At 43.8% G+C, this 25,956-nt stretch overlaps 1 protein-coding gene across 1 annotated transcript in view; it reads right to left on the reverse strand.

Annotated features, from left to right (window-relative positions):
- Window positions 1–25,956, reverse strand: part of NR4A3 (nuclear receptor subfamily 4 group A member 3) — a 113,394-nt gene that overhangs the window by 7,807 nt on the left and 79,631 nt on the right. The window contains exon 7 of the mRNA XM_030205148.1: window positions 17,928–18,106. Coding sequence (XP_030061008.1) covers window positions 17,928–18,106 — 179 coding nt within the window. The remainder of the gene's footprint in view (window positions 1–17,927; window positions 18,107–25,956) is intronic.

Here is a 25,956-nt window from a genome sequence, read left to right on the forward strand (position 1 = left end):
ATTCCCATGTAGAGGGTAAGCCTATCTCTGGACAGCCTTTAGTTGTTCGATTCATGAGAGGTTTGCTTTTGTCAAAGCCCCCTGTCAAGCCTCCTACAGTGTCATGGGATCTCAACGTTGTTCTCACCCAGCTGATGAAACCTCCTTTTGAGCCACTGGACTCCTGCCATCTGAAGTACTTGACCTGGAAGGTCATTTTCTTGGTGGCTGTTACTTCAGCTTGTAGAGTCAGTGAGCTGCAAGTCTTGGTAGCCCATGCTCCCTATACCAAATTCCATCATAACAGAGTAGTCCTCCGCATTCACCCTAAGTTCCTGCTGAAGGTGGTGTCGGAGTTCCATCTGAACCAGTCAATTGTCTTGCCAACATTTTTTCCCCATCCACATACCCACCCTGCTGAATGTCAGTTGCACACATTGGACTGCAAGAGAGCACTGGCCTTCTATCTGGAGCGGACAAGCCCCCACAGAAAGTCCGCCCAAATGTTTGTTTCTTTTGACCCCAATAGGAAAGGGGTTGCTGTCAGGAAATGCACCATCTCAAATTGGCTAGCAGATTGCATTTCCTTCACTTATGCCCAAGCTGGGCTGACTCTGGAGGGTCATGTCCTGGCTCATAGTGTTAGAGCCATGGCGGTGTCAGTGGCCCACTTGAAGTCAGTCACTGTTGAAGAGATTTGCAAAGCTGCGACATGGTCATCAGTCCACACATTCACATCTCAGCAGGACACCCGACGCGACAGTCGGTTTGGGCAGTCGGTGCTACAGAACCTGTTCGGGGTTTAGAATCCAACTCCACCCTCCTAGGCCCAATTTTATTCTGTTCAGAACACCCAGAAGACAGAGGCAGAGCCACAGCACATAAGGGGTTAAATTTACTGAGCCAGCAGGTAGGCACACCAGGGAAGGAGATCCTTAACTAAACAACAAACAAACAAACAAACAAACAGAGAGAAAGCTCCCAACTGGGAGCACAGCCCCACTGAACAAACACACAGCCCGGCTTCCCACTGAGAACTGCAAGCAGTGAGGGAGAGCCCAGCTGGAGGCAGTGAGCTGATTACAGCTCCACACACCCACGCTGAAACCAGCTAACACAAACAGAGGGCAGGGAATAGGAATCCCTGAAGACAGGGCCGGTCTTAGGCCGAGGCGACCGCATAGGGCCCCGCGCTTAAGGGGGCCCCGCGCGGCACGCCTCAGTCAGCCTCTTCCCAGGGCACCGACGTACGATCATTTTTCTTTTAAATTTACCCTCCGTCGCCGGAATCCAGCACAGCAGCGATCGTCAGTGAAAACGCTCCTCCCCTCCCGAGTCCCCCCGACGTCTGTAGGCTGTAGCAGAACAGAAGCTCTTCCTGATTCGTTCATTCTCATTGTCCCGCCCGAGGGCGGGACAATGAGAATGAACGAATCAGGAAGAGCTTCTGTTCTGCTAAAGACGTCGGGGGAACTCGGGAGGGGAGGAGCGTTTTCACTGACGCTGCTCCAGCGGCGATGGAGGGTAAATTTAAAAGAAAAGTTAACCTTCCTTGGTTGGGGGGGAGAAGAGGATGGCAGGAGAGGGCAGGGGGAATAGGAGGGTCGCTGGACATGGTGGATGGGGAGGGGGGTTTCTGGACAGGATGGCAGGGGCAGGCAGGGAGGACAGGAGGGTTTCTGGACATAGGTGGATGGCAGGGGAGGGCAGAGGGGACAGGAGGGTCGCTGGACATGGGTGGATGGCAGGGGAGGGGGGTTTCTGGACATAGGTGGATGGCAGGGAGGACAGGAGGGTCGCTGGACATGGTGGCAGGGGAGGGGGTTTCTGGACAGGATGGCAGTGAGGACAGGAGGGTTTCTGGACATAGGTGGATGGCAGGTGAGGGCAAAGGGGATGGGGGGGGTTCTGCACATAGGTGGATGGCAGGGGGGACAGGAGGGTCGCTGGGCATGGTGGCAGGGGAGGGGGTTTCTGGACAGGATGGCAGTGAGGACAGGAGGGTTTCTGGACATAGGTGGATGGCAGGTGAGGGCAAAGGGGATGGGGGGGGTTCTGCACATAGGTGGATGGCAGGGGGGACAGGAGGGTCGCTGGACATGGTGGCAGGGGAGGGGGTTTCTGGACAGGATGGCAGTGAGGACAGGAGGGTTTCTGGACATAGGTGGATGGCAGGTGAGGGCAAAGGGGATGGGGGGGGTTCTGCACATAGGTGGATGGCAGGGGGGACAGGAGGGTCGCTGGACATGGTGGCAGGGGAGGGGGTTTCTGGACAGGATGGCAGTGAGGACAGGAGGGTTTCTGGACATAGGTGGATGGCAGGTGAGGGCAAAGGGGATGGGGGGGGGTTTCTGCACATAGGTGGATGGCAGGGGGGACAGGAGGGTCGTTGGACATGGGTGGATGGCAGGGGAGGGGGTTTCTGCACATAGGTGGATGGCAGGGGAGGGCAGGGAGGACAGGAGGGTCGCTGGACATGGGTGGATGGCAGGGGAGGGGGGTTTCTGCACATAGGTGGATGGCAGGGGATGGCAGGGAGGACAGGAGGGTCACTGGACATGGGTGGATGGCATGGGAGGGGGGTGTTCTGGACATAGGTGGATGGCAGGGGAGGGCAAAGGGGATGGGGGGTGTCTGCACATAGGTGGATGGCAGGGGGGACAGGAGGGTCGCTGGACATGGGTGGATGGCAGGGGAGGGGGGTTTCTGCACATAGGTGGATATCCGGCAGGGGAGGGCAGGGAGGACAGGAGGGTCGCTGGACATGGGTGGATGGCAGGGGAGGGCAGAGGGGACGGGGGGGTTGCTGGACATAGATGGATGGCAGGGGGGACAGGAGGGTCGCTGGACATGGGTGGATGGAGGAGAGAGAAGAAATGCTGGACATGGATGGAGGCAAGGGAAGAGTGAGGAAGGAGATGAGGTGAGGGAAAAGGAAGAGAGGAGAAAAAGTGCACATGGATATAGAAAATAGGCAGAAGCTGGATCCACTGGACAGTCAAGTCTGCGGAGGACCCAGCTTTTACTTACAGATGTAGGGCAAGAAATGAAGAAGAAAGGCGGAAAGTTAAGAAATAAATGGAAAGGAAGCCCTGGAAATGGAGTTAAGAGGACAGATAGCAGCACAATCAGATACTGAGCCAGCATGATCAGAAAAACAAAGTCACCAGACAACAAAGGTAGAAAAAACTATTTTATTCAGGATTTATTAATTGGAATATGTCAGTTTTTGGAAATGTGCATCTGTGATATTTTTCATGTAAGTTTCAATTTTTGTAGTATTGCTGCATGCTGATTCTGACTTCTTGAGGTTACTTTCCAGTTCAGTATTTTGCCTTCATGTGTTTTTCAGATGTGATCAAGGAAGGTGCAGTATTCTGCTAGCGTATAGTTTGCAGCCATTTTTGTTTTTTTGTTTTTTTGTTTTTTTTTCACTAGGTTGTGCACTGGTGTTTTAGAGCCCGGTGTAATTAAAGTTGGCTTTCCATGCCACGCATAAGGTTGTAGCTCGTCTTGTCCTTGGAATTAGTGCTGTTTATGGTTTCATGATAGCATTTTGCTTATTATTTCAATCAGTTTTTTTGTACAAGTTTAGCGTCATTTGTCTTTATTTGAAATTTCATAATTAAAAAAAATTTCTAAAAATGGAATAATCTTATCAATGGGGTGGGGCTAGGGTGGGGCGGAGCCAGGCTGGGGCGGGGCTAGGGTGGGCGGGGCTAGGATGGGGCCCCACCAAATTGGTCTGCATAGGGCCCCGCACTTGCTAAGACCGGCCCTGCCTGAAGAGAAACACAGATCAAAGCCAGAGCACAGACCACGTTCTGACTAAGAACTGTCCGGCTTTCTAGTCACAAAGAAATGTAACGCCAAAGCAGGGAAGGTAGAAGGAAGCAGGCTAAAGTACACCCCCTGACGTCAGTCAGACCCTGCCAGCCAATCAGGAATGAAGTCCACCCCCTGCCCCTGCCAAACCGGCAGAAACATAACAATCTGCAGGCATAAAGGCTTGTTTTTGTGCTTTTTTCCCCTTGGACATTTAAAACAAATGATCCTAAAAAACAGATGCACTGAGCACAAAAACATTTAGCAAATGGCTGTTTTTTTAAACAAAACGGACCTTTTTCTAGTTTGAAAATGGTCATGTTCGTACTGGATTTTTAAAACATTCTTTCCAAAACATCCACCAGGGCCTTTGACATTTTGGAGGGGTGGTGGGGCCTGGGGTCCACTGGACCACCAGGGCGCTTGATATTTTGGGGGGTAGGGGGCTGGGGTCCCACTGGACCACCATGGTTATTAAAGTTTATGGCGGGTGGGGGTGGGGTCAGCCTGGGTGCTTCGCAAACCGTAATACCAGCTCTGAGCTGGTGTAGGGTTTGCAGCGGGAGGATCGCTCTTCATTGGCGCACTTCCCGCTGAGCACTGGGGAGGAATCGCCAATGAGGCGATCAGCGTGCATTTGCATGCTCATTGTGCTATTCCTTCCCAGGCTTATTTGATCTCATGCTCTGGGCCTCCGAATATCCAGTGCTGGTAAATGCGGGTGCTAGACCAGCGCTAATGGCCTCTAGCGCCCATGTTTTCTTTTGAACATCTGCCTATATATTCTTGAGCTTCTGTCCATCTTTTCTTTTAGCTGACCTTCCCATTGAAATAATTGAATGGTTAGTGAAGTTTGTAAATTGTGTGCTTATCTACTGGATATTTTTTCCTCCAAATGGGGTGAGATTGTGCTAACTCCTATTTCAAAGGCAGAAGATCTTGATCTAACTAAAGCATGTCATTTTAGGCCAATAGCTAGCATTCCACTTCTTACTAATTAACTGAGGGGTTCTTTTAATAAAGGGATGCCGAGTGGCAACCCAGAACTACCGCCGTCCCAACATGGTCTCCGGCGGTAGTTCCATCTCAAACGCGCTACAGAAAATAATACCATAATTTCTAGTGTGGCGCTAACCTGGCGGTAATCAGGCAGCAGTTACCGCGGGAGCCCTTACCACCACCTCAATGAATGGCGGTAAGTGCTCCCCCCATGTGGCCACACTGTAAGAATAATCTTACTGCATGGCCATGTATTTTGTAGGGGTTTTTTACCCACTGCAGTAAAAAGGACCCTGGCGCGTAGCCAAAACATCCCCTGCCGCTACCATAGGGCCCATTTTACCGCAGCTTGGTAAAAGGACCCCCGAGTTTGTAGTTAGTTCACAATTATCATAGAAGATTCTGAGGTACTTCGTTCTTCACAGTTATGGATTCAGGTGTTCCCATAGTACAGAGTTATTGTTGAGAGATTTAGGTGCTCATTTTCATAACCTATGTAACTTTGTAAGTCTATGTGCTTTGAAAATGAGCATCTTTACATCTGAAGTAAAGAAAGTACTCAGCAGGGGAGGCCAGATGGTGCTTTTGCAGTTTGACATCTTGGCAGCCTTTGGTATGGCTGATCATGATATTTTCATGCATAAACTGGCTGAATTAGGAAACACTAACAATGTATTTCAATGGTTTAATGATGTTCTGAGAAATAAATGTTATTGAGTAATTAAGAATGATGAATTATTTTCTTCATTGGAGCTACCTTGCAGAGTTCCTAAGGGCTCTCCTATCTCACCTCTTTTATTTAACATCTATATGAGTTCTTTAGGTCTGTTGGCATTTGATAAAGGAGAATTTTTGTTTTCATATGCAGATGATATTCTTATCTTGTTACCAGTTTCTCAAGATCTGCATTATTCATATCTTAGGATAAAAATGTGTATTGATAAGATCAGAGCTTGGTCTTTAACTTGTCTTCTAAAGCAAAATACAGATAAAACTAAAATCCGTTGGTTTGGTTCTGATTTAAATAACGTTCGAAATACTATTCTATTAGGTAACTATTTCTCCCTTTCAGTTGAGAAAACCCCTAGAGCTTAGGAATGCTATTAGATTTTAGTGGCACAGTCTCTAATTTTGACCCAGATGGACTACTGCAACTCTTTGTATGTAGGAGTCTCATAAAAAGCCTCAAAAAAACTTCAGTTGTTGCAGAATACTGCAGCTCGATTAATTTTTAAAATATCTTTTTTTGTTTATAAAATACTATCTGGGCAGTCTTCTAAAAGTTCTATTATTGCTTTAGGGATTCCTTCAGTAGATTGAGCGAGCTGCACAATGAATTTAGGTCTTCTCTTTTTCCTCATCAGTTTCAGGCCTAAGAGTAAAACGATTCTTAGAAAGGAACTCGCTTCCTTTTATTATCCAGCTAATACTTTCTTCATATCTTTTTCAGAGACAAATGAAACATATCTTTTTTCATAAATACTAAAAATTGTAATATATATTATCACTTTTTGTAATATTCTTAGTGTTATTCACTAGATTCTTGATTTGTGACTTTGCTTTAGCCCTTACCAGGAGAAGGCGGGTTATAAATACATAACATAACATTTTTGAACAAGCAGGGAAGAATCCTTTCATGGTGCCTGGGCTACAGATGCACCAGCTGCGTCCCCCTACTACCTCTTTTGTTGATGGTAATATACACACTGAATATACTCCAGGGTATTATGTACCAAAAAAAAAAAAAATCAAAATAACACACACCAAAATACTATAACATATTAAACAGAACAGTATTTCCAATATTCTAGAAATATATACAAGTACTTTAATACTTGGCTCCCAGTCAGTCCCAGCTCCCTAGACCAGCATCTTCCTGTTGCCATGTGAACAGTAGTGTTCAGCAGTACTATAACAGCAATCTTGTGGTTACTGGCAGCCATAAAATGATTTACTTATCAGTTTTTGGTAGGTTTCCAAATGGCCACCAGGCTTCAAATCTGCTGGCCTTTAGTTTGCTGTTGAGTTATCAAACATGTTTGGAGTATATATTATCTGTATTAGCTGGGCCTAACGGTTAGAGCACCAGGCTGAGAAACAGAGAAGCCAGAGTTCAAATCCCATTTTTGCTCTTTGAGATCTTGGACAAGTCGCTTAACTCCCTATTGGTTCAGGTACAAACATAGGGCCCTGTTTACTATGGTGTGCTAGCGTTTTTAATGTGTACTAAATTAGCGCACGCTAAACGCTAGTGACACCCATATATTCTTATGGATGTCTTTAGCATTAGTGCATTTTAATTTTTAGTACACACTAAAAATGCTAGCTCACCTATAGCGTGGCTTAGTAAACAGGGCCCATAGACTGTAAGCCCTCCAGGAACAGGAAAATACTACTACTACTACTACTACTTAACATTTCTAGAGCGCTACTAGGGTTACGCAGCGCTGTACAATTTAACAAAGAGAGACAGTCCCTGCTCAAAGAGCTTACAATCTAATAGACAAGTGAACGGTCGGTCCGATAGGGGCAGTCAAATTGGGGCAGTCTGGATTCACTGAACGGTAAGGGTTAGGTGCCGAACGCAGCATTGAAGAGGTGGGCTTTAAGCAAAGACTTGAAGACGGGCAGGGAGGGGGCTTGGCGTAAGGGCTCAGGAAGGTTGTTCCAAACATAGGGTGAGGTGAGGCAGAATGAGCGGAGCCTGGAGTTGGCGGTGGTGGAGAAGGGTACCGAGAGGAGGGATTTATCCTGTGAACGGAGGTTACGGGCGGGAACGTAAGGGGAGATGAGGGTAGAAAGATAGTGAGGGGCAGCAGACTGACTGCATTTGTAGGTAAGAAGGAGAAGCTTGAATTGAATGCGGTGTCTGATCGGAAGCCAGTGAAGTGACCTGAGGAGAGGGGTGATATGAGTATATCGGTTCTGGCGGAATATGAGACGTGCAGCAGAGTTCTGAACAGACTGAAGGGGGGATAGATGCAACTTGCCTTGAGATACTTCTGAGAAATGTGTGATCTGAATTCAAATGCAAAATTCAGTACCACACATTTTACAAAGTGGTACAAAACACTACAAATTTCACTCAGGACCTTCAGAGCAATTCTACCATACCATAATAGCATTAACTTCCAGGAATCACACAAGGGTGCACTTAGGAAAAGGCAGCAGCGTAAACACTGCAGTGGGCACCAGAACATCAATATACCTATTGGAAACCTAAACAAGCTGGATTAGTACAGATCAATCCTGCATAGACAATCAGCGTTAACAGAATACCTGGATTCTTTTACACACGTGGAACACAGAAAAACCCTAAACAAGTACAGAATAAGTAACCACAAACTAAAAATAGAAATATGTAGACCAATTCCACCCATAACTTAAAGGTTCAAGGTGGGTTGCAGCAGTATAATTAGAGATACCTAGGATGTACAGAGGGGCATTTTCGATATGACGTCTAAGTCTGACTTTGGATGTTTTGCAAAAAATGTCCAAAATCTGAATAGGAAAGAAGGTCATTTTCAAAAAAGAAAAATATATATCTTTTTTTTTTTTTTTTTCAAACATACTGTTCTGAACAAGGTTTTGTGATTTGGACGGTTTTTTTTTTTTTGGTAAATTAAAAAAAAAAATCCATGTGCAAAACGCACAAAATCAAGCCATTGGGTTGTAGGAGGAGCCAGCATTTTTACTAGACTGGTCCCCCAGACATCCCAGGAAAGCAATAGGGCACCCTAGGGGGCACTGCAGTGGACTTCATAAAATGCTTCCCTACCACTGACGTCTTCTGTTTTCCCCAACCATGCTCCCCTGGCACCCTAGTGGCTGCTGCTTTCCAGGACTAGCAGCGGCCAGCAATAAAAAGTAAACTGTTGTGGAGCTGCAGCCTCTACAAGTGCAGCTGCCAACTGTGCTGGTCTCACCCTCTCTGGAACAGGAAACTGACATCGGAGGGGGATGGGACCAGCAGAGCCAGCAGCCATCGGTATACAGGCTACAGTCTCACAGCTGTCTTTTGTTTTGTTTTGTTTTTTTGCTGCTGCTGCTGGTCTCTAGAAGCAGCAGGGGTGGCAGCAGGAGGGAGGTGGAGAAGGTCATGGTTGGAACTGAGGAGGCTTAGCCTCTCATACCGGGTGCCTATAGGATAGAGAGAGAGAGATAGGAAATGCTAAATGGAAGAAATGGGAAATAAGATGATACCTTTTTATTGGACTAAAAATATATTTTTGACTAGCTTTTAGAGAAAAATTTCTAGTGACTAACCTCTATTGCATCTGTGTTTATTAAGGGATGGATATTCAAAGGATTTGCCCCAGTAACTTTGGAGCTTCCCAGATGCATTTCTGCTTTTTTAAATCCCACCTACTGATCGCACCACTAAATGTTGGCCTCTACATTACCATTTGCATATGGATCAGGAAAACTGATGTTGGAAATGATATGGATGTTAAATTATTAAACTAAGCCAGATAAAAGAGGAGTACTGGCTTTATTCAATAAAGATTTTTTTTTCCATAGGCACAGAATGATGAAAATTCCTTTCTGAATAAAGCCTTGTATGCCTAGTTTCTGTGGCATAATATAGGCATTTATATTATAACAGGCATAAATAAATAGCTACATGTGATATACTCAGCAAGGCAGCCTTCCTTACAGATTAAATGAAGAAATCAAGAAGCTGCAGTCAGTAACATATGGGAACTCGGTGAATATTGATTCACTTTCCAAATAAATTGAATATAATGTCGTTATATCAGCTGCATGGGGCATGTACTCAGCTTTCTGCCATTAAATAGTTTGAAGTTTAATATATTTAGCAAAATACATGATCAAATTTGTCCAGCCTCTGTAAGCTGCGGTTGTTGATACCACTGCAAAACACAATTTACCTGCAGGCTTCAAGAAAGGAGCTTAGGGAAGAGGAAAGATATCTATACCTATATCAAACTAAAAACTTTAAGAAGGTTAATTTTATAAAGGGGCACCTATGTAAAATGACCAAAAAAGCAAATGGTTTAGGGGCTCTTTTACCAAGTGGTGCTAAAAAGTGGTTGGTGCTCTTATCAGCGCATGGGTTTACTGCGTGCTGCAGCCACTTCTAGCATGGTGGTAAAATGGCCCGACGGTAGTACTGAGTTCAGTGAGTGCCATTTCCCGCACCCAGAAAATCAATATTATTTTCTAGTGTGAGGAGGGGCATGTCAAGCGGTAATGGAAAGTGCACGGCCATTGCTGCGTACTGCGTGAGTAGCATGTGAGTCCTTACCTCCTACTAATTAGGATGCAGTAAGGGCACAGGCAGTAAATGGCCAAATGTCAATGTATTTATTTACTGCCTCCATTGAAAGCAAAGGTTTTTATGGCTATGGTAAAAAGTGATAAAAAGAAAACAAAAAAGGCAACAGTCTACTTGCTACATAAAAATCTATTATAAAAAGTAGACTGATACACATATAGGAGTGGAGGAGTGGCCTAGTGGTTAGGGTGGTGGACTTTGGTCCTGAGAAACTGAGTTCAATTCCCACTTCAGGCACAGGCAGCTCCTTGTGACTCCAGGCAAGTCACTTAACCCTCCATTGCCCCATGTAAGCCACATTGAGCCTGCAATGAGTGGGAAAGCACAGGGTACAAATGTAACAAAAATAAATATAAAAAACAAAGAAATCATTTATTCAAACCAAGATAAAAACAGTACCCAACATTTTATATGTTTGGAAAGTGGTTTGTCTTATCTCCTCCTCCATTTTACTTTTGAATGTGTAATGCATTTATTGTACTTTATTTTATCATTTGCTTTTATGACTTTTTATATATTTGAGAAAAAAATATATATATATACATAACTTGAGATGATGTTATTACTATTTTTATGTTTTTATTTGTAGTTTTACCCCTGACGCAGCCTGAGGGCGAAATGTGGCCACGTCGGGTACTGTTTTTATCTTGGTTTGAATAAATTATTTCTTTGTTTTTTTATATATGTGTATCGGTCTACTTTTTATAATAGATATTTATGGTAAAACGTGGCCAGAACACATGGGAAACCCATGCATTAAAACTATGCTGGCCACTTTTTAGCATGGCTTAGTAAAAGGACCCCTTAGCCACTGCTGCACACTGAGCAGAGGGTTTCAGTGTATCATCCATGATGACACCTAGATCCTTTTTCTGGGCAGTGACTCCCTATTCTGGAACCTTGCATCACATAGTTATACTTTGGGCAGTGGCGTAGCAAGGGCGAGGTGGTGAGGTCCGCCCCAGGTGGATGTTGCAACGGCGGTGCAGGGAGCAGCCGCATGGCTGTTGGCCCCGCCGGTTCCCTGCTGCCTCTGACTTTACTTCCTGTTTCAGGGCAGGGAACCAGCAGAGCCAACAGCCGTGTGACTGCTCCCTTCACCCCCAAGATATGATGTGCGGGGGGAAGGGGGGTGATACGCTGGGGAGAGATAATGTGCTGGGGGAGGGGTGCACAGCGGCAATCCAACCCGAGTAGCAGCCAACATAGGAACTCCACTGAGTTTGGATTCTTCTTTCCCACATGTATCAATTTGCAGTTTCTCACATTAAACGTCATCTGCCATTTGGATTCCCAGTCTTATAAGGTCCTTTTGCAATTTATCACAATCCTCTTGCGATTTAACAACCTTGAATAACTTTGTGTCAGCAAATTTAATTACCTCACTAATTATTACCATCTCTAGATCATTTTATAAAGATGTTAAAAAGCAGTGATCCCAGAACAGACCTCTGGGGAATTCCAGTATCTACCCTACTTCACTGAGAATATTGACCATTTAATCCTACTCTCTGTATTCTATCTGTATATCTATCTTTTAACCAGTTCTTCAACCACAATAGTACATTACAACTTATCCCATGACTTTCTAATTTCCTTAGGAGTCTTTCATGAGATACTCTATCAAATGCCTTTTGATAATCCATATACATAATATCAACTGGCTCACCTTTATCCACATGTTTATTCACCCTTTCAAAGAAATGTAGTAGATTGTGAGGCAAAATTTCCCTTGACTAAATCCATGTTGGCTTTGTCTCATTAGGCCATGCTTATGTATATGCTCAGTAAGTTTGCTCTGTATTATGTTTTGGGTGGGACCTGGGTATTCCCAAAAGTTAGACGTTTTTCTATCAGAATGTCTGGAGCAAAACCTGAGACAGTTTTGGCTAGACCTGTTTCAAGCACAACAAAGTTATAAAAAGGTGCCCTAAATGACCAGATGACCATGGAGAGATCAAGGCATGACCCCCCATAAATCCCCCAGTGGTTACTGACCCCCCTCCCACCCCCAAAGGTGTCATACCAGGCTCTATGACAGCTTCAGATATGATGGTCTTTCCTACTAGAGCAGCAAGCTGGTCCCAGGAGTAGGCTAGTGGTCAGTGCAGTGGACTGTAGAGAAGGGTACCCAGGCCCATATCTCACTCTAACTGATACATTTGTGGTAGAAAGTATGAGCCCTCCAAAAGCTAGTAAATACTTGAGTGGAGGAGAGGCCTAGTGGTTAGAGTGTTGGACTTTGGTCCTGGGGAACGGGGCTTGATTCCCACTACAGGCATAGGCAGCTCCTTGTGACTCTGGGCAAGTCACTTAACCCTCCATTGCCCCAGGTACAAATAAGTACCTGTATATAATATGTAAGCTGCATTAAACCTGCTATGAGTGGGAAAGCACAGAGTACAAATGTAAGAAAAATAAAAAATATATCTGCTTATAGGTGACACCTGCAGACATAAAGGCAATTGTAGTGGTGTACAGTGAGTTATAGTTGATTTATTTTTCTGTTCCTAGAGGGCTCACAATACTATATAAAGGGGTAACATTTGAGATGTGTACCTGGGACCTTTTATGTGAAGTGCACTGCAGTGCCCTCTAGGATGTCCCATTGCTGTACTGGGATGTTTGTTTGGCCAGTCTACTAAAAATGCTGGCCCCCAGACATCCCAATTGCTTGTTTTTGTGTGTTTTTCCCTAGGACTTTTTCTTTTTAAAAATGGTACCTAAAGAAAGATGCACTGAGCACAAAGCCATCTAAATAATGGCAACTTTCAAAACAAAAAAAATAGACGTTTTTCTGGTTCAAAAATCGCTGTCACTCGATTTTTGGACATTTTTCACAAAACGTCCCATATCAGACTTAGACGTCATATCAAAAACGCTCCTCCATTGTCTTTATAAAATAGGCTACAAATATGTGCCTTTTTGCCCTCTTAATCCAGGTAACCAGTTATAAAATTACCTCCATGTGACTAGGATGGTCTCTGAATGGTTAACATCTAATCAAGACCTACTCTCTTGAAGGGCAATTCTATAAAGTTGCACCTAGAGGTTGGCACTACTTATATGTGTCAAAGGTGCCATTACTTGACAGTTAGACACCTATGTGCACTTAAGTGGTTATTCTATAATGTAGTGCCTTAGTGTCATAGCACCTAGTGCAGTGGCGTTCCTAGCCTGGATGACACCCGGGGCGGATCGCTGATGCGCCCCCCCCCTGCGAAATGACACCTCCCCCCTCCCGGCAAAATGACACCCCCCCGGGTGCATGCCGCTGGGGGGGGGGTGCCACGGTGCGCGCCTGTCGGCTCTGAGTTCGCTAACTTTGCTCGTTCGCTGCAGCTCCCTCTGCCCCGGAACAGGAAGTAACCTGTTCCGGGGCAGAGGGAGCTGCAGTGAACGAGCGAAGTTAGCGAACTCGAAGCCGACAGGCGCACGCCGCAGCACCCCCCAGCGGCATGCACCCAGGGCGGACCGCCCCCACCGCCCCTCCCTTGGTACGCCACTGACCTAGTGGCGGAGTATGGGCAAGCCCTGGGCAGGTCTCCCAGTTACCCACACACTTTATAGAATACTATAAACTACATGAGTCACTTGGGACATCTAGGCATGCCAAATTACCAATGCCATTGACATGGCATAAGTACATAAGTACTGCCATACTGGGACAGACCAAAAGTCCATCAAGCCCAGCATCCTGTTTCCAGCAGTGGCCAATCCAGGTCACAAACACCTGGCAAGATCCCAAAAAAAGTACAATTTAATAATAGTCTATGGACTTTTCCTTTAGGAAGTTGTCCAAACCTTTTTTAAACTCTGCTAAGCTAACCGCCTTTACAAGATTTTCTGGCAACGAATTCCAGAGTTCAATTACATGTTGAGTGAAGAAAAATTTTTTCTGATTCGTTTTAAATTTACTACTTTGTAGCTTCATCGCATGCCCCCTAGTCCTAGTATTTTTGGAAACAGTAAACAAACAATTCATGTCTACCCTTTCCACTCCACTCATTATTTTATAGACCTCTATCATATCTCCCCTCAGCCATTTTTTCTCCAAGCTGAAAAGCCCCAGCTGCTTTAGCTTTTCCTCATAGGGAAGTCGTCCCATCCTCTTCATCATTTTCGTCGCCCTTCTCTGCACCTTTTCTAATTCCACTATATTTTTTTTGAGATGCGGCGACCAGAATTGAACACAATATTCGAGGTGCGGTTGCACCATGGAGCGATACAAAGGCATTATAACGTCCTCATTTATGTTTTCCATTCCTTTCCTAATAATACCTAACATTCTATTTGCTTTCTTAGCCGCCGCAGTACACCTAGCAAAAGGTTTCAATGTATCATTAACGACGACACCTAAATCCCTTTCTTGGTCAGTGACTCTCTGTTTTCTATCTTTTAACCAGTTTTTAATCCACAATAAGACACTACCTCCTATCCCATGACTCTCCAATTTCTTCTGGAGTCTTTCATGAGGTACTTTGTCAAACGCCTTCTGAAAATCCAGTTACACAATATCAACTGGCTCACCCTTATCCACATGTCTGTTCACCCCCTCAAAGAAATGCAACAGATTGGTGAGGCAAGATTTCCCTTCACTAAATCCATGTTGGCTTTGCTCATTAATCCATGCTTTTGAATATACTCTGTAATTTTGTTCTTTATAATAGTCTCTACCATTTTGCCCAGCACCGACGTCAGACTCACCGGTCTATAATTTCCCGGATCTCCTTTCGAACCTTTTTTAAAAATCAGTGTATGCATAAACATGGTGTGTCAGTGCTGACATCATGCTAATATTAAGAGCATAAGAATATCTGTACTGGGTCAGATCAATAAGAACGTAAGAGTAGCCATACTGGGTCAGACCAATGATCCATCTAGCCCAGTATCCTGTTTTCCAAACTGTGGCAAAAGTCAGGACATAAGTACATGGCAGAAACCCAAATTGTGGCAACACTCCATAATACAAATCCCAGGGCAAGCAGTTGCTTCCCCATGTCTGTCTCAATAGCAGACTATGGACCTTTCCTCCAGGAATTTGTCCAAACCTTTTTTAAACCCAGATACACTAACCTGCTGTTACCACATCCTCCAGCAAAGAGTTCCAGAGCTTAACTATTTGTTGAGTGAAAAAATGTTTCCTCCTATTTTTTTTTAAGTATTTCCATGTAACTTCCTCAAGTGTCCCCTAGTCTTTGTACTTTTGGAATGAGTAAAAAATTGATTTACTTCTACTCGTTCTATACCACTAAGGATTTTGTAGATCTCAATCATATCTACCCTCATCCATCTCTGTTTCCAAGCTGAAGAGCCCTAACCTCTTTAGCCTTTCCTCATACAAGAGGAGTTCCATCCCCTTTACCATTTTGGCTGCTCTTCTTTGAACCTTTTCTGATTCTGCTATATCTTTTTTGAGAAACGGCAACGAGAACTGAACGCAGTACTCAAGGTGCAGATGCACCATGGAGTGATACAAAGACATTATAGTATTTTCGGTCTTATTCATCACCCCTTTCCTAATAATTCTTAGCATCCTGTTTGCTTTTTTGGCTGCCGTTGCACAATGAGCAGAAGATTTCAGTGTATTATCTACAATGACACTCAGATCTTTTTCTTGAGTGCTGACCCCCAAGGTGGAAACTAGCATCAGGTAAGTATGATTTGGATTGTTCTTTCCAATGTGCATCACCTTGCATTTGTCCACATTAAATTTCATCTGCCATTTGGATGCTCAATCTTCCAATTTCCTAAGGTGCTCCTGCAATATTTTACAGTCCGCATGTGTTTTAACAACCTTGAATAGTTATGTATTATCTTCAAATTTGATCACTTCACTCATTGTTCTGATTTCCATATCATTTATAAATATGTTAAATAGCATCAGTCCCAGTACAGATCCCTGCACCACTCCATTGTTCACCCTCTTCCATTGAGAGAAATGACCATTTAACTCTACTCTCTGTTTTCTGTCCTATATAACCAATTCCTAATCCACACCAGAACCTTGCCTCCTATTCCATGGCTCTTTAATTTTCTCAGGAGTCTCTCATGAGGAACTTTATCAAAAGCTTTCTGAAAATCTAGATACACTACATCAACTGGTTCACCTTTATCCACATGTTTATTCACGCCTTCAAAGAAATTAAGTAAATTGGTGAGGCAAGACTTCCCTCTGCTGAACCCATGCTGACTCTAAGCTATGTTTGTCTACATGTTCTGTAATTTTATTCTTTATAATAGTTTCCACTATTTTGCCCGGCACCGATGTTAGGCTTACCGGTCTATAATTTCCCAGATCACCCCTGAAACCCTTTTTAAAAACTGGTGTCACATTGGCCACCCTCCAATCTTCAGGTACAGTGGATGATTTTAATGACGAATGGTGCAACTAGCCCAGTATCTTGTTGCCAGCAGTGGCCAAGGCAGGTCACAAGTACCTAGCAAAAGCCCAATTAGTAGCACCATTCCATGCTACCAATCCCTTTGCAAGCAGTGGTTACCCTCATGTCCATCTCAATAACAGCCTATGGACCTTTCCTCTAGGAACTTGTCCAAACCTTTTTAAAACCCAGATCGCTAACCACTGTTACCACATCCTCCGGCAAAGAGTTCCAGAGCTTAAGTATTCATTGAGTGAAAAAAATATTTCCTCCTATATATAATTTCATTGACAGCCCCTTGTTTTTTTTTCACTTTTTGAAAGAATGAAAAATTGATTCACTTCTACCCGTTCTACATCACTCAGGATTTTGTACACTTCAATTATATCCCCCCTAAGCCATTTACATTGGAATCTTAGCACCAAAATACCCTATTAGAATGTGGTTATGTGCATGGCATTGGAGCATCTAGACTTATTCGCCAATTTATAGAATTACTCCTCAATTTTTTTTTCATTTAAGGAGAAAATTAGATGGTCTAACAGTTGGTCAAGATGAGCACTCATCACTGCTATCGTGTCCTTTTTAAAAAATAAATATGCAGTTTCTAAATCCAGACGTAAGCTAATTATGCCATGTATTAGCAAACAAGCAAAAAAACAAACAAACAAAAAAACCCCAAAACACTTGTGAAAATGGTGCAGATACTGTAAGCATGCATCTTGATCAATTGTTTGAGTATTTGCTTTGCTTACCTTTGAAAATGCAGCCCTTGGAATTCAAGTATTAAATCTATTTCCCTAATGAAAAAAAATCCATAATGCAAGCTTTCTACTGTTTTCAAGCAGCAGTGGGCCAAAGAGTGCTGTGAAAGTGAGAGCTGTGATGTCTGTCTACTGGTCTATTGAGGCTCTGTAGCAGCAGCAATTCAATTCATACCCTTCCCCCTCAGCACAGACTTTTGGCATGAAGTTATTTAAGTATTAATGAATCCACACCCTGCTGGGTAATCCACAGTGAGCAATTACTGCACGCTTCAGCTCAGTTTGGAGCCACCCGAAGCAGTGTAAATAAATCTGACAATTAATATTAGATATTATGCTGCAAAGAACAAGATAGTTAAGGTTTGTTTATGAAAAATATATAGCAGTGGAGCTTTTAATGTGGTCGTGGCTGATTTCCAATCTCTAACTGTATTTAGGCAGAATGTGCGGATAAACACTTTAATGGTAATTTCAAGAAGGAGCAGAACATGCTGCGGATAAAACCAGCTTTTTCTCTAAAGAGAGACTGGCAAGATCTTCATTCATGGCATTTCCAGGCTACCTTATCACCTCAAACATCTCTCAAGGTCCTGGAACTTTATTCCAGAAGAAATAATGAACAGAACAAAATATAAAGCAATTTTACTCAGAAGAAGGATTGAAAGAAAGGACACTTACCTGTAACCAAACTTAGAGCTGATAAGCAAGCCAAGGATGAGATATCAAGGTTAAGGCTTTGTAAGATTAAAGAAAAGTCTCTGATTGATTCGAGCCACTCTCCAAACCCTCGAAGGCACTGAAGTCTATGCAGCACAAGCCCACTACAGAACACAAACTTGTCTTCGGCAATACTGGATCTGGAATAGAAGCAAGATAGAAGAAATATCTTGAATAGAACACCAATGATTACTTGTTCAGGTGTTTAATAAAATTCTAAAATGGTATCATTTAGGTTTTTGAACATGTGACTGGCAGACATATGTGTGAACTCAAATTTAACAATATGATTCTTTTCAGGGAAGAATATATAAAATAAACAAGCCACTCAAATTGCATACTTTATAGTGTTAAACGCCTGAGGATAAACCTTATCACATGATCTAGATTCGCTGATTGGTTAGTTTTGTTTTTTTGCCTTGTCAAAGACAAAATTTAGGGCCCCTTTTTCTAAGCCGTGTAAGCGTCTACACGCGCCTAATGCGTGCCAAAATGAACTTTCTGCCCGACTACCGCATGGCTCTTGCGGTAATTTCATTTTTGGTGCGTGTCCGCAAAATATTTTTTATTTTCTGCTGCGCATAGCTGACGCGCGCCAAGTGGCATCTGACACGCGTAGGTCATTACCGCACAGATTCCTTACTGCTAGGTCTATGGCTGGCGGTAAGATCAGACACCCAAAATGGACACGCAGCAATTTTGATTTTGCCGCATGTCCATTTTCGGGGAAAATTTTTTAAAAGGCATTTTTGGTACATGCACTGAAAAATATTTCAATGCGCGCCCAAAACCCATGCCTACACTACCGCAAGTCACTTTTTACTGCGGCTTTGTAAATGGACCCCTTAGAGTACTAATTTTTCATTCATTTTCTGCAAACACTGGGGGATTTACTAAACTGTGGTAAAATATGCAGTTTTACCACAGCTTTAATTACTGTGGGAGTCACTAACCTACAATAACTGAGTGCCACATGTTAGTTATTCCTGCAGTAATGGTGGGGAGAGGGGGGCAAGGATAGCAGGTTACTAGCTACAGCCTGGACAGGCAAGCCTGGCTGATCTGTGTGCTCATCTAGGGAAATAGAAACAGAATGATTGAATATGCATCTAATAAATGGAATTTTAAAACCAAATCTAATTCTTTTTCTTTATAGTGACTCCAAAGGATAGTGGCTGAGAAACTGGCAGCAGAGACCGATCTCAGCTGAATTGTTGGGCCTTTCCATGAGAGGCCCTTTTCAGTTTATTTTTAGTCTTCGTTGGGTGTGGTACCAAAAAGATCTGGTTAAATCTCCTGTAATTCACAATTTATCTTCTCCAATGGGGAGTTCTATTCATGATTCTTTGCCTCTGGAGTGCTGTACCATTCAGTACGCAACCTTTGACAGTTCTCTTCAGTTAGTGAGGAGATGTGGAGCTGGCACTTTGCTTGCTATGGTGAACATCAAGACTGCTTTCTGTTTGCTCCCAGTTCATTTTTTCTCCTTGTCTTTATCGGGCTCTTTACATCCTAGACTCAGTTTTAATTTGACAAATGTTTCCCAATGGGTTGCTTCTTCTGCTCCTGCATGGAAAAGTTTTCTACCGGCTTTGCCCATTAGGTTACTCAGTAGATCACTGAGATTGAGATCATAATCCATTATTTAAATGATTTTTTTTATTTGTTGACCCTTTTGGTTCTGAGACTTGCTGTTGTCTAATGCAGGGCATCATGCAGGTATTGCAGTCTTTTGGGATTTCCTTGGTGAAGGAGAAAACTGAACGTCCAGTGTCAGTCTTGACTTTTCTAGGGATTAACACACTGATCATGATTTATTGTTTACTTGAGGTTAAAGTTAGGACATTGTGTGATGTAGTTCTTATGGTGGGGAAACAAAAAAGGTGACTCTCGGGCTCATTTTCGAAAGAGAAGGACGCCCATCTTTTGACATAAATTGGAAGATGGGCGTCCTTCTCACAGGCATCCAAATCGGTATAATCGAAAGCAGATTTTGGACGTCCCCAACTGCTTTCCGTCGCAGGGATGGCCAAAGTTCAAGGGGTCATATCAGAGGCGTAGCGAAGGCGGGACATGGGCGTGCCTAACACTTGGACGTCCTCGACCCATAATCGAAAGAAACAAAGACTTCCCTGATGAGCACTTGGATGACTTTATCTGGTTGTGTTTTTCTTACTACCAAGGCACAAAAAGGTGCCCGAAATGACCAAATAACCACCGCAGAGAATCGGGGATTACCTCCCCTTACTCCCCCAGTGGTTACTAACCCCCTCCCACCCTCAAAAAATATCTTTAAAAATATTTTGTGCCAGCTCTATGCCAGCCTCAGATGTCATACTCAGGTCCATCACAGCAGTATGCAGGTCCCTGGAGCAGTTTTAGTGGGTGCAGTGCACTTCAGGCAGGCGGACCCAGGCCCATCCCCCCCTACCTGTTACGTTTGTTACGTTTGTGGAGGAAACAGCGAACCCTCCAAAACCCACCACAAACCCACTGTACCCACATATAGGTGCCCCCCTTCACCCGTAAGGGCTGTGGTAGTGGTGTACAGTTGTGGGCCAAAGTTCACAGGGGCGTATCGGAGGCGTAGCGAAGGCAGGACTTGGGCATGCCTAACAATTGGACGTCCTCGACCCATAATGGAAAAAAGGGCGTCCCTGACGAGCACTTGGATGACTTTACCTGGTCCTGTTTTTCTTACGACCAAGCCACAAAAAGGTGGCCAAAATGACCAGATGACCACCAGAGAGAATTGGGGATGGCCTCCCCTTACTCCCCCAGTGGTCACTAATCCCCTCCCACCCTCAAGAAACATCTTTCAAAATATGTCGTGCCAGCCTCAGATGTCATACTCAGGTCCATGACAGCAGTATGCAGGTCCCTGGAGCAGTTTTAGTGGGTGCAGTGCACTTCAGGCAGGCGGACCCAGGCCCATCCCCCGCCCTACCTGTTACGTTTGTGGAGGAAACAGCGAGCCCTTCAAAACCCACCACAAACCCACTGTACCCACATCTAGGTGCCCCCCTTCACCCATAAGGGCTATGGTAATGGTGTACAGTTGTGGGTAGTGGGTTTTGGGGGACTCAGCACACAAGGTAAGGGAGCTATGTACCTGGGAGCAATTTATGAAGTCCACTGCAGTGCTCCCTAGGGTGCCCGGTTGGTGTCCTGGAATGTCAGGGGGACCAGTGCACTACAAATGCTGGCTCCTCCCACGACCAAATGGCTTGCATTTGGTCGTTTCTGAGATCGACATCCTTGGTTTCGATGATCACCAAAAATCAGAAATGACCAAGTCTAGGGATGACCAAATCTAGGGATGACCAAATTTAAGGATTTGGATGTCCCTGACGGTATTTTCAAAATGAAAGATGGACGTCCATCTTGTTTCAAAAATATGAGTTTCCCCGCCCCTAGATCAGGACATTTTGTGAGGACGTCCATATCAAAACATGGACGTCCCTTTCGAAAATGCCCCTCTCTGTGTCTTATGCAGTCTTTAGCTGGATCTTTTGCCTGTCATGTGATTCCCAGGGGGCATACATTTATGAGGACAATCCTGTATAGAAGGCATGGCACCAAATAAACTTAGCAGTAATTAGATGGCAACACTAGTAATTGGGAAGCAAAGCCAGTGCCAGACAGACTTCTAGGGTCTGTGCCCTGATCCATGGCTGGACAGATTCAGCTTCAGTAACTGGAAAGCAAGGCAGCCTTCTACGGTCTGTGCCCCAAAAATGGCAAGGACAAATCAAGATCAAGAATACATATGTAGTATCACATCATACCTTATACTATGAGCTTATCTTGTTGGGTAGACTGGATGGACTGTTCAGGTCTTCATCTGCCGTCATCTACTATGTTACTATGTAATAGCAGTTTCTATAGCCTGGGTTAGGTGGCAGCATCATTTTATAAGGATGTCATCAGGAATAAGAATGCATCTACAGATCTGAGACTTGTTTTTAGTGATTTCAATGGTGTGGCAATTTTATAGTCTGAAGAAGTGTCCTCTGTGGATTTGCAGCTGTTTATTTTATATGGCTGGGGGTTTTGGCTTTGAACTGTATTGTCAAAGTTCCTGCTGCGCAGTGGCTTAGCTAGAGGTCTGTGATTACGCAAGATATTATCTTTCTGGGGTTATTTCCTATTATTTTTGCTTTAGAGATTTGGCCTAATGAGAAACAGAAAGGTAATATTTTGATGTGGTTAAGGTAATAAACGGGTACTCAGCCAAATGTTTGAGGATATCTAAGTTAATGAGGGAGTTTGTTCTGGGTTGGCTCTGCCTTAATGTAATAGTGGAGACATAACATGTTGATTGCATTGCTGTTTCTTTCTCATGTTTCCAGTGGTCAGTTTTCAGCATTCAGGCCCCTGGAGTGGTTGCAGAGGGAGCAGGTGTCCTGGAGTATCAGTGGACATCCAGAGGTCTGGGACTGGCTGTCCAGATTCAATAGCAGCTTGGGCTTCCTATGTTGGTGGCTACCATAAAGTGACTGTCTTTTCATCTCAGCCAGGTTGAGTGGTGGGGAGGATGCCTGATGCTGCTGTACCTGGATGTATCACTTTTGCCAAAAGTTCAAGTTTTTCCAAAAGCTGCTGTTGTCTGCCATCGACTACGATGACCGAGCTAGAAGTTTTGTGCTTCTTTGAAGTGCCAATTTGATCAGAGACCTATTGAGAAGGCGGTGAAATAACCTTCTAAGCAATGGCTTATTGGTAATACAGTTTTCCATTGGTATTTGATTTCAGTACATCATAGATATTTCAACTGACATTTTGTTCAGACTCCTGACACAGGCCTATTGGACGAAACACGGCCCATGTTGAGTCTAGTTTCATTTATAATAAAGAACATTTTAGTACCTATAGAACTATTTTGCGTTTTGGGTCAACTCCGCTGTTCTGGTACTCTAATTCGAGATTTCTGGAGGGCTGTTCTGTTTCTACTTGTTGTCTGCCATCTTCCAAGATTTTCCTTTCTTGCAAACGCTTTTGGTTGGGGGAGTCCAGGGTCTGGGTTTTTAATTAAGAAACTTTTGTAGGACTGGGCCCAGTCTTTGTCCCCTTAGGATGATATTAGAAAGCCCATTACAAAACACCTTTTAATTAAGCTCTGTCAGGTACTTCCTTAAGTAGCGAGCTCCCCTTATTAGATGCTGCTATTTTTGATTACATTTTCTCTTGATTGTTGGGGGGCATTTAGGATTGGGAAGTTGGTGCCTGAGTCTAGGTGAGTGGGATTAGTCTGGGCTTTAATTCAGCCTTGTTGAGATAAAAGGGTCACAGATCTGTTTGATGATCTCCAGATCCAAAACTGATCAACAATATATGGAGCATTTTGTGGTCTTGAGTAAGGTGGATGGGGTTGGTTACTTGTCCTTGAAAAAATGTGTGAGTATTTCACTCTTCACCTGGTTGCTGGGGGTCGTTTTTTCTGCATTCTGATGCTTCCCCTTTAACACAATATCAATTTATGATGTATTAATGCTAATTTTGTGGAAGACAGGTGTAATTTTCAAAAGTTGGTACTCATTCTTTCACACTGGGGTTGTTACTAGCACTCAAGCTGGGCTAGGGGAGGCAGTCATAAAAAAGATTGGTAGATGGAGTTCTAGCGTGTTTGCTATATTCATTTGGATACATTGACTGCAATGGTACTCTGGCTAGCTCACATTTTTCTTCCAGATCTTGGGTCTTAAGAATGGTCTTCTGGTTAGTTGTGCATTCTTTCATTTACCGGGTTAAGTGGCAGGCTTCTACTCAGCCTTATGGTCAACACTTGAGACTGTCTTCTGCTGGTACCTTGGTGATATAAATGAGGGAGAAAGGCATGCGTTGGTCATAGTTACTCCCTCTATTGTGTCATTAAGTGCAGCTGAGACAATGACCATCTGCTCTCCTGGTGCACCTTGATGGAAACAATCTTTATTGTCAGACTTGTAAGTAGCTATCAGATCCATGAAAAGGGATTTTGAGTGTCGTTTTGAGATTGTTACATGAGGTGATTCTTCTAGGATCACAGATTATTCCTAGGCTCAGCTTCAAGGGACAAAAGGGCTAGTTAAACTAATAGGCAAATCTGCAAGTGGGAGTAGCTAAGGGGATACAGTGTAGATTAGGCACAAATGGGTTATTTAGATTACTGGGGCTTTTTTGGGGGGGGGGGGGAAGGAGTGCATGTATTGAATATTGGCCATGAAGAGTTAAAATTAATGATTTGCAGGAGGCTTTGGAAGGGGTGATCCAATCATAGGCTTAGTTGGTCACAGCTTTCTTTGGTGGGGGAGACCCAAGCCATTTAGCTGTCCTGGGCCTTTGGTAGTTACCTGAACTAATTCCTTGTGGTAAAGTGGGGGATGAAGATATTGCAGTAACCTAGGGCAGCATGAGGTTCAGGCCCAGCTACACTGTCTAGGGCTTGGCAGGGTGTCAAGCTGAGTACTTGTAGTCCTCAGTTAGTAACATGGCAGGGACTATGGTGGTGGTCTAATGGCTCTCTGACTCTGGGCAAGTCACTTAACCCTTCACTGCCTCAGGTATTTATTTATTTATTGCATTTGTATCCCACATTTTCCCACCTATTTGCAGGCTCAATGTGGCTTACATAGTACCGTCAGAGGCATTTGCCTAATCGGTGGATAACAAATTCAAAGTTGTATAGTGATCGTATAAGGTATAAGTGGAGGGTCGGAATGGATGAAGATTGCATGTTGTCCTGTTCAATCATAGTCATGCTGTGTTGGTAGGTGAAGAGGGTTACGTGGGGTCATTGAGATAGGCCTTTTTGAAGAGGGTGGTTTTTAGTGATTTCCTGAAGTTCAAGTGGTCGTGGATTGTTTTCACAGCTTTTGGGAGCCCATTCCATAGTTGTGCGCTTATGTAGAAGAAGCCGGCTGCGTAAGTTGTTTTGTATTTCAGTCCTTTGCAATTTGGGTAGTGTAGGTTTAGGTAGGATCTTGTTGGTCTGACTTTGTTTCTTATTGGTAAGTCTATGAGGTCTGTCATGTATTCTGGGACTACGCCGTATATGATTTTGTGGACTAAGGTGTAGATTTTGAAGATGATCCGTTCTTTGATTGGGAGCCAATGCAACTTTTCTCGGAGGGGTTTGGCACTTTCGAAGCGTGTTTTGCTGAATATCAGCCTGGCTGCTGTATTTTGGGCGGTCTGGAGTTTTTTATGAGTTGTTCTTTGCAGCCCGCGTAGATTCCGTCACAATAATCTGCATGGCTTAGGACCATTGATTGTATTAGGTATCGAAAAGTTGCTCTTTGGAAGAAAAATTTTAATCATTTGAGCTTCCATATTGAATAGAACATTTTCTTTGTCACAGAGTTTACTTCGCTCTTGAGAGTAAGGTTGCGATAGAGTGTGACACTGAGTATTTTCAAAGTGTCCAAGGTAGAGAGGGTATGTCCTGGAATATTTATGGTTGTGGGTTTGTATTTGTTATATGGAGAGGAGAGGATGAGGCAATGTGTTTTTTCGGTGTTCAGTTTCAGTTGGAATGAATTTGCCCAGGAGTCCATGATGTTCAGACTATCGTTGATTTTGTTGGTTATTTCTGTCAGATCATGTCTGAAGGGGATGTATATTGTAACATCATCTGTGTAAATGAATGGGTTAAGGCCTCGGTTGGATAAGGACTGTGCCAGTGGAATCATCATCATGTTGAAGAGTATTGGTGATAATGGTGATCCTTGAGGTACTCCGCAGACTGCTTTCCACGGTGGTGAAATGTTTGACTTTGATTTTACTTGATAAGTTCTGGTGGTTAGAAAGCCTTTGATCCAGTTAAGTACGTTTCCTTCAGTCCCAAAGTGGCCTAGTATTCTTAGTAGTATGTTGTGGTTTACCATGTCGAATGTGCTTGACATGTCGAACTGGAGGAGGAGTATGCTTTTGCCTGTGGCAATCTCCTGCTTGAATTTGGCCAGGAGGTACAAAATAAATACATGTATATATGTACACCGCTTTGACTGTA

This window comes from Microcaecilia unicolor, chromosome 1 (genome assembly GCF_901765095.1).
Source record: "Microcaecilia unicolor chromosome 1, aMicUni1.1, whole genome shotgun sequence".
NCBI lineage: Eukaryota > Metazoa > Chordata > Amphibia > Gymnophiona > Siphonopidae > Microcaecilia > Microcaecilia unicolor.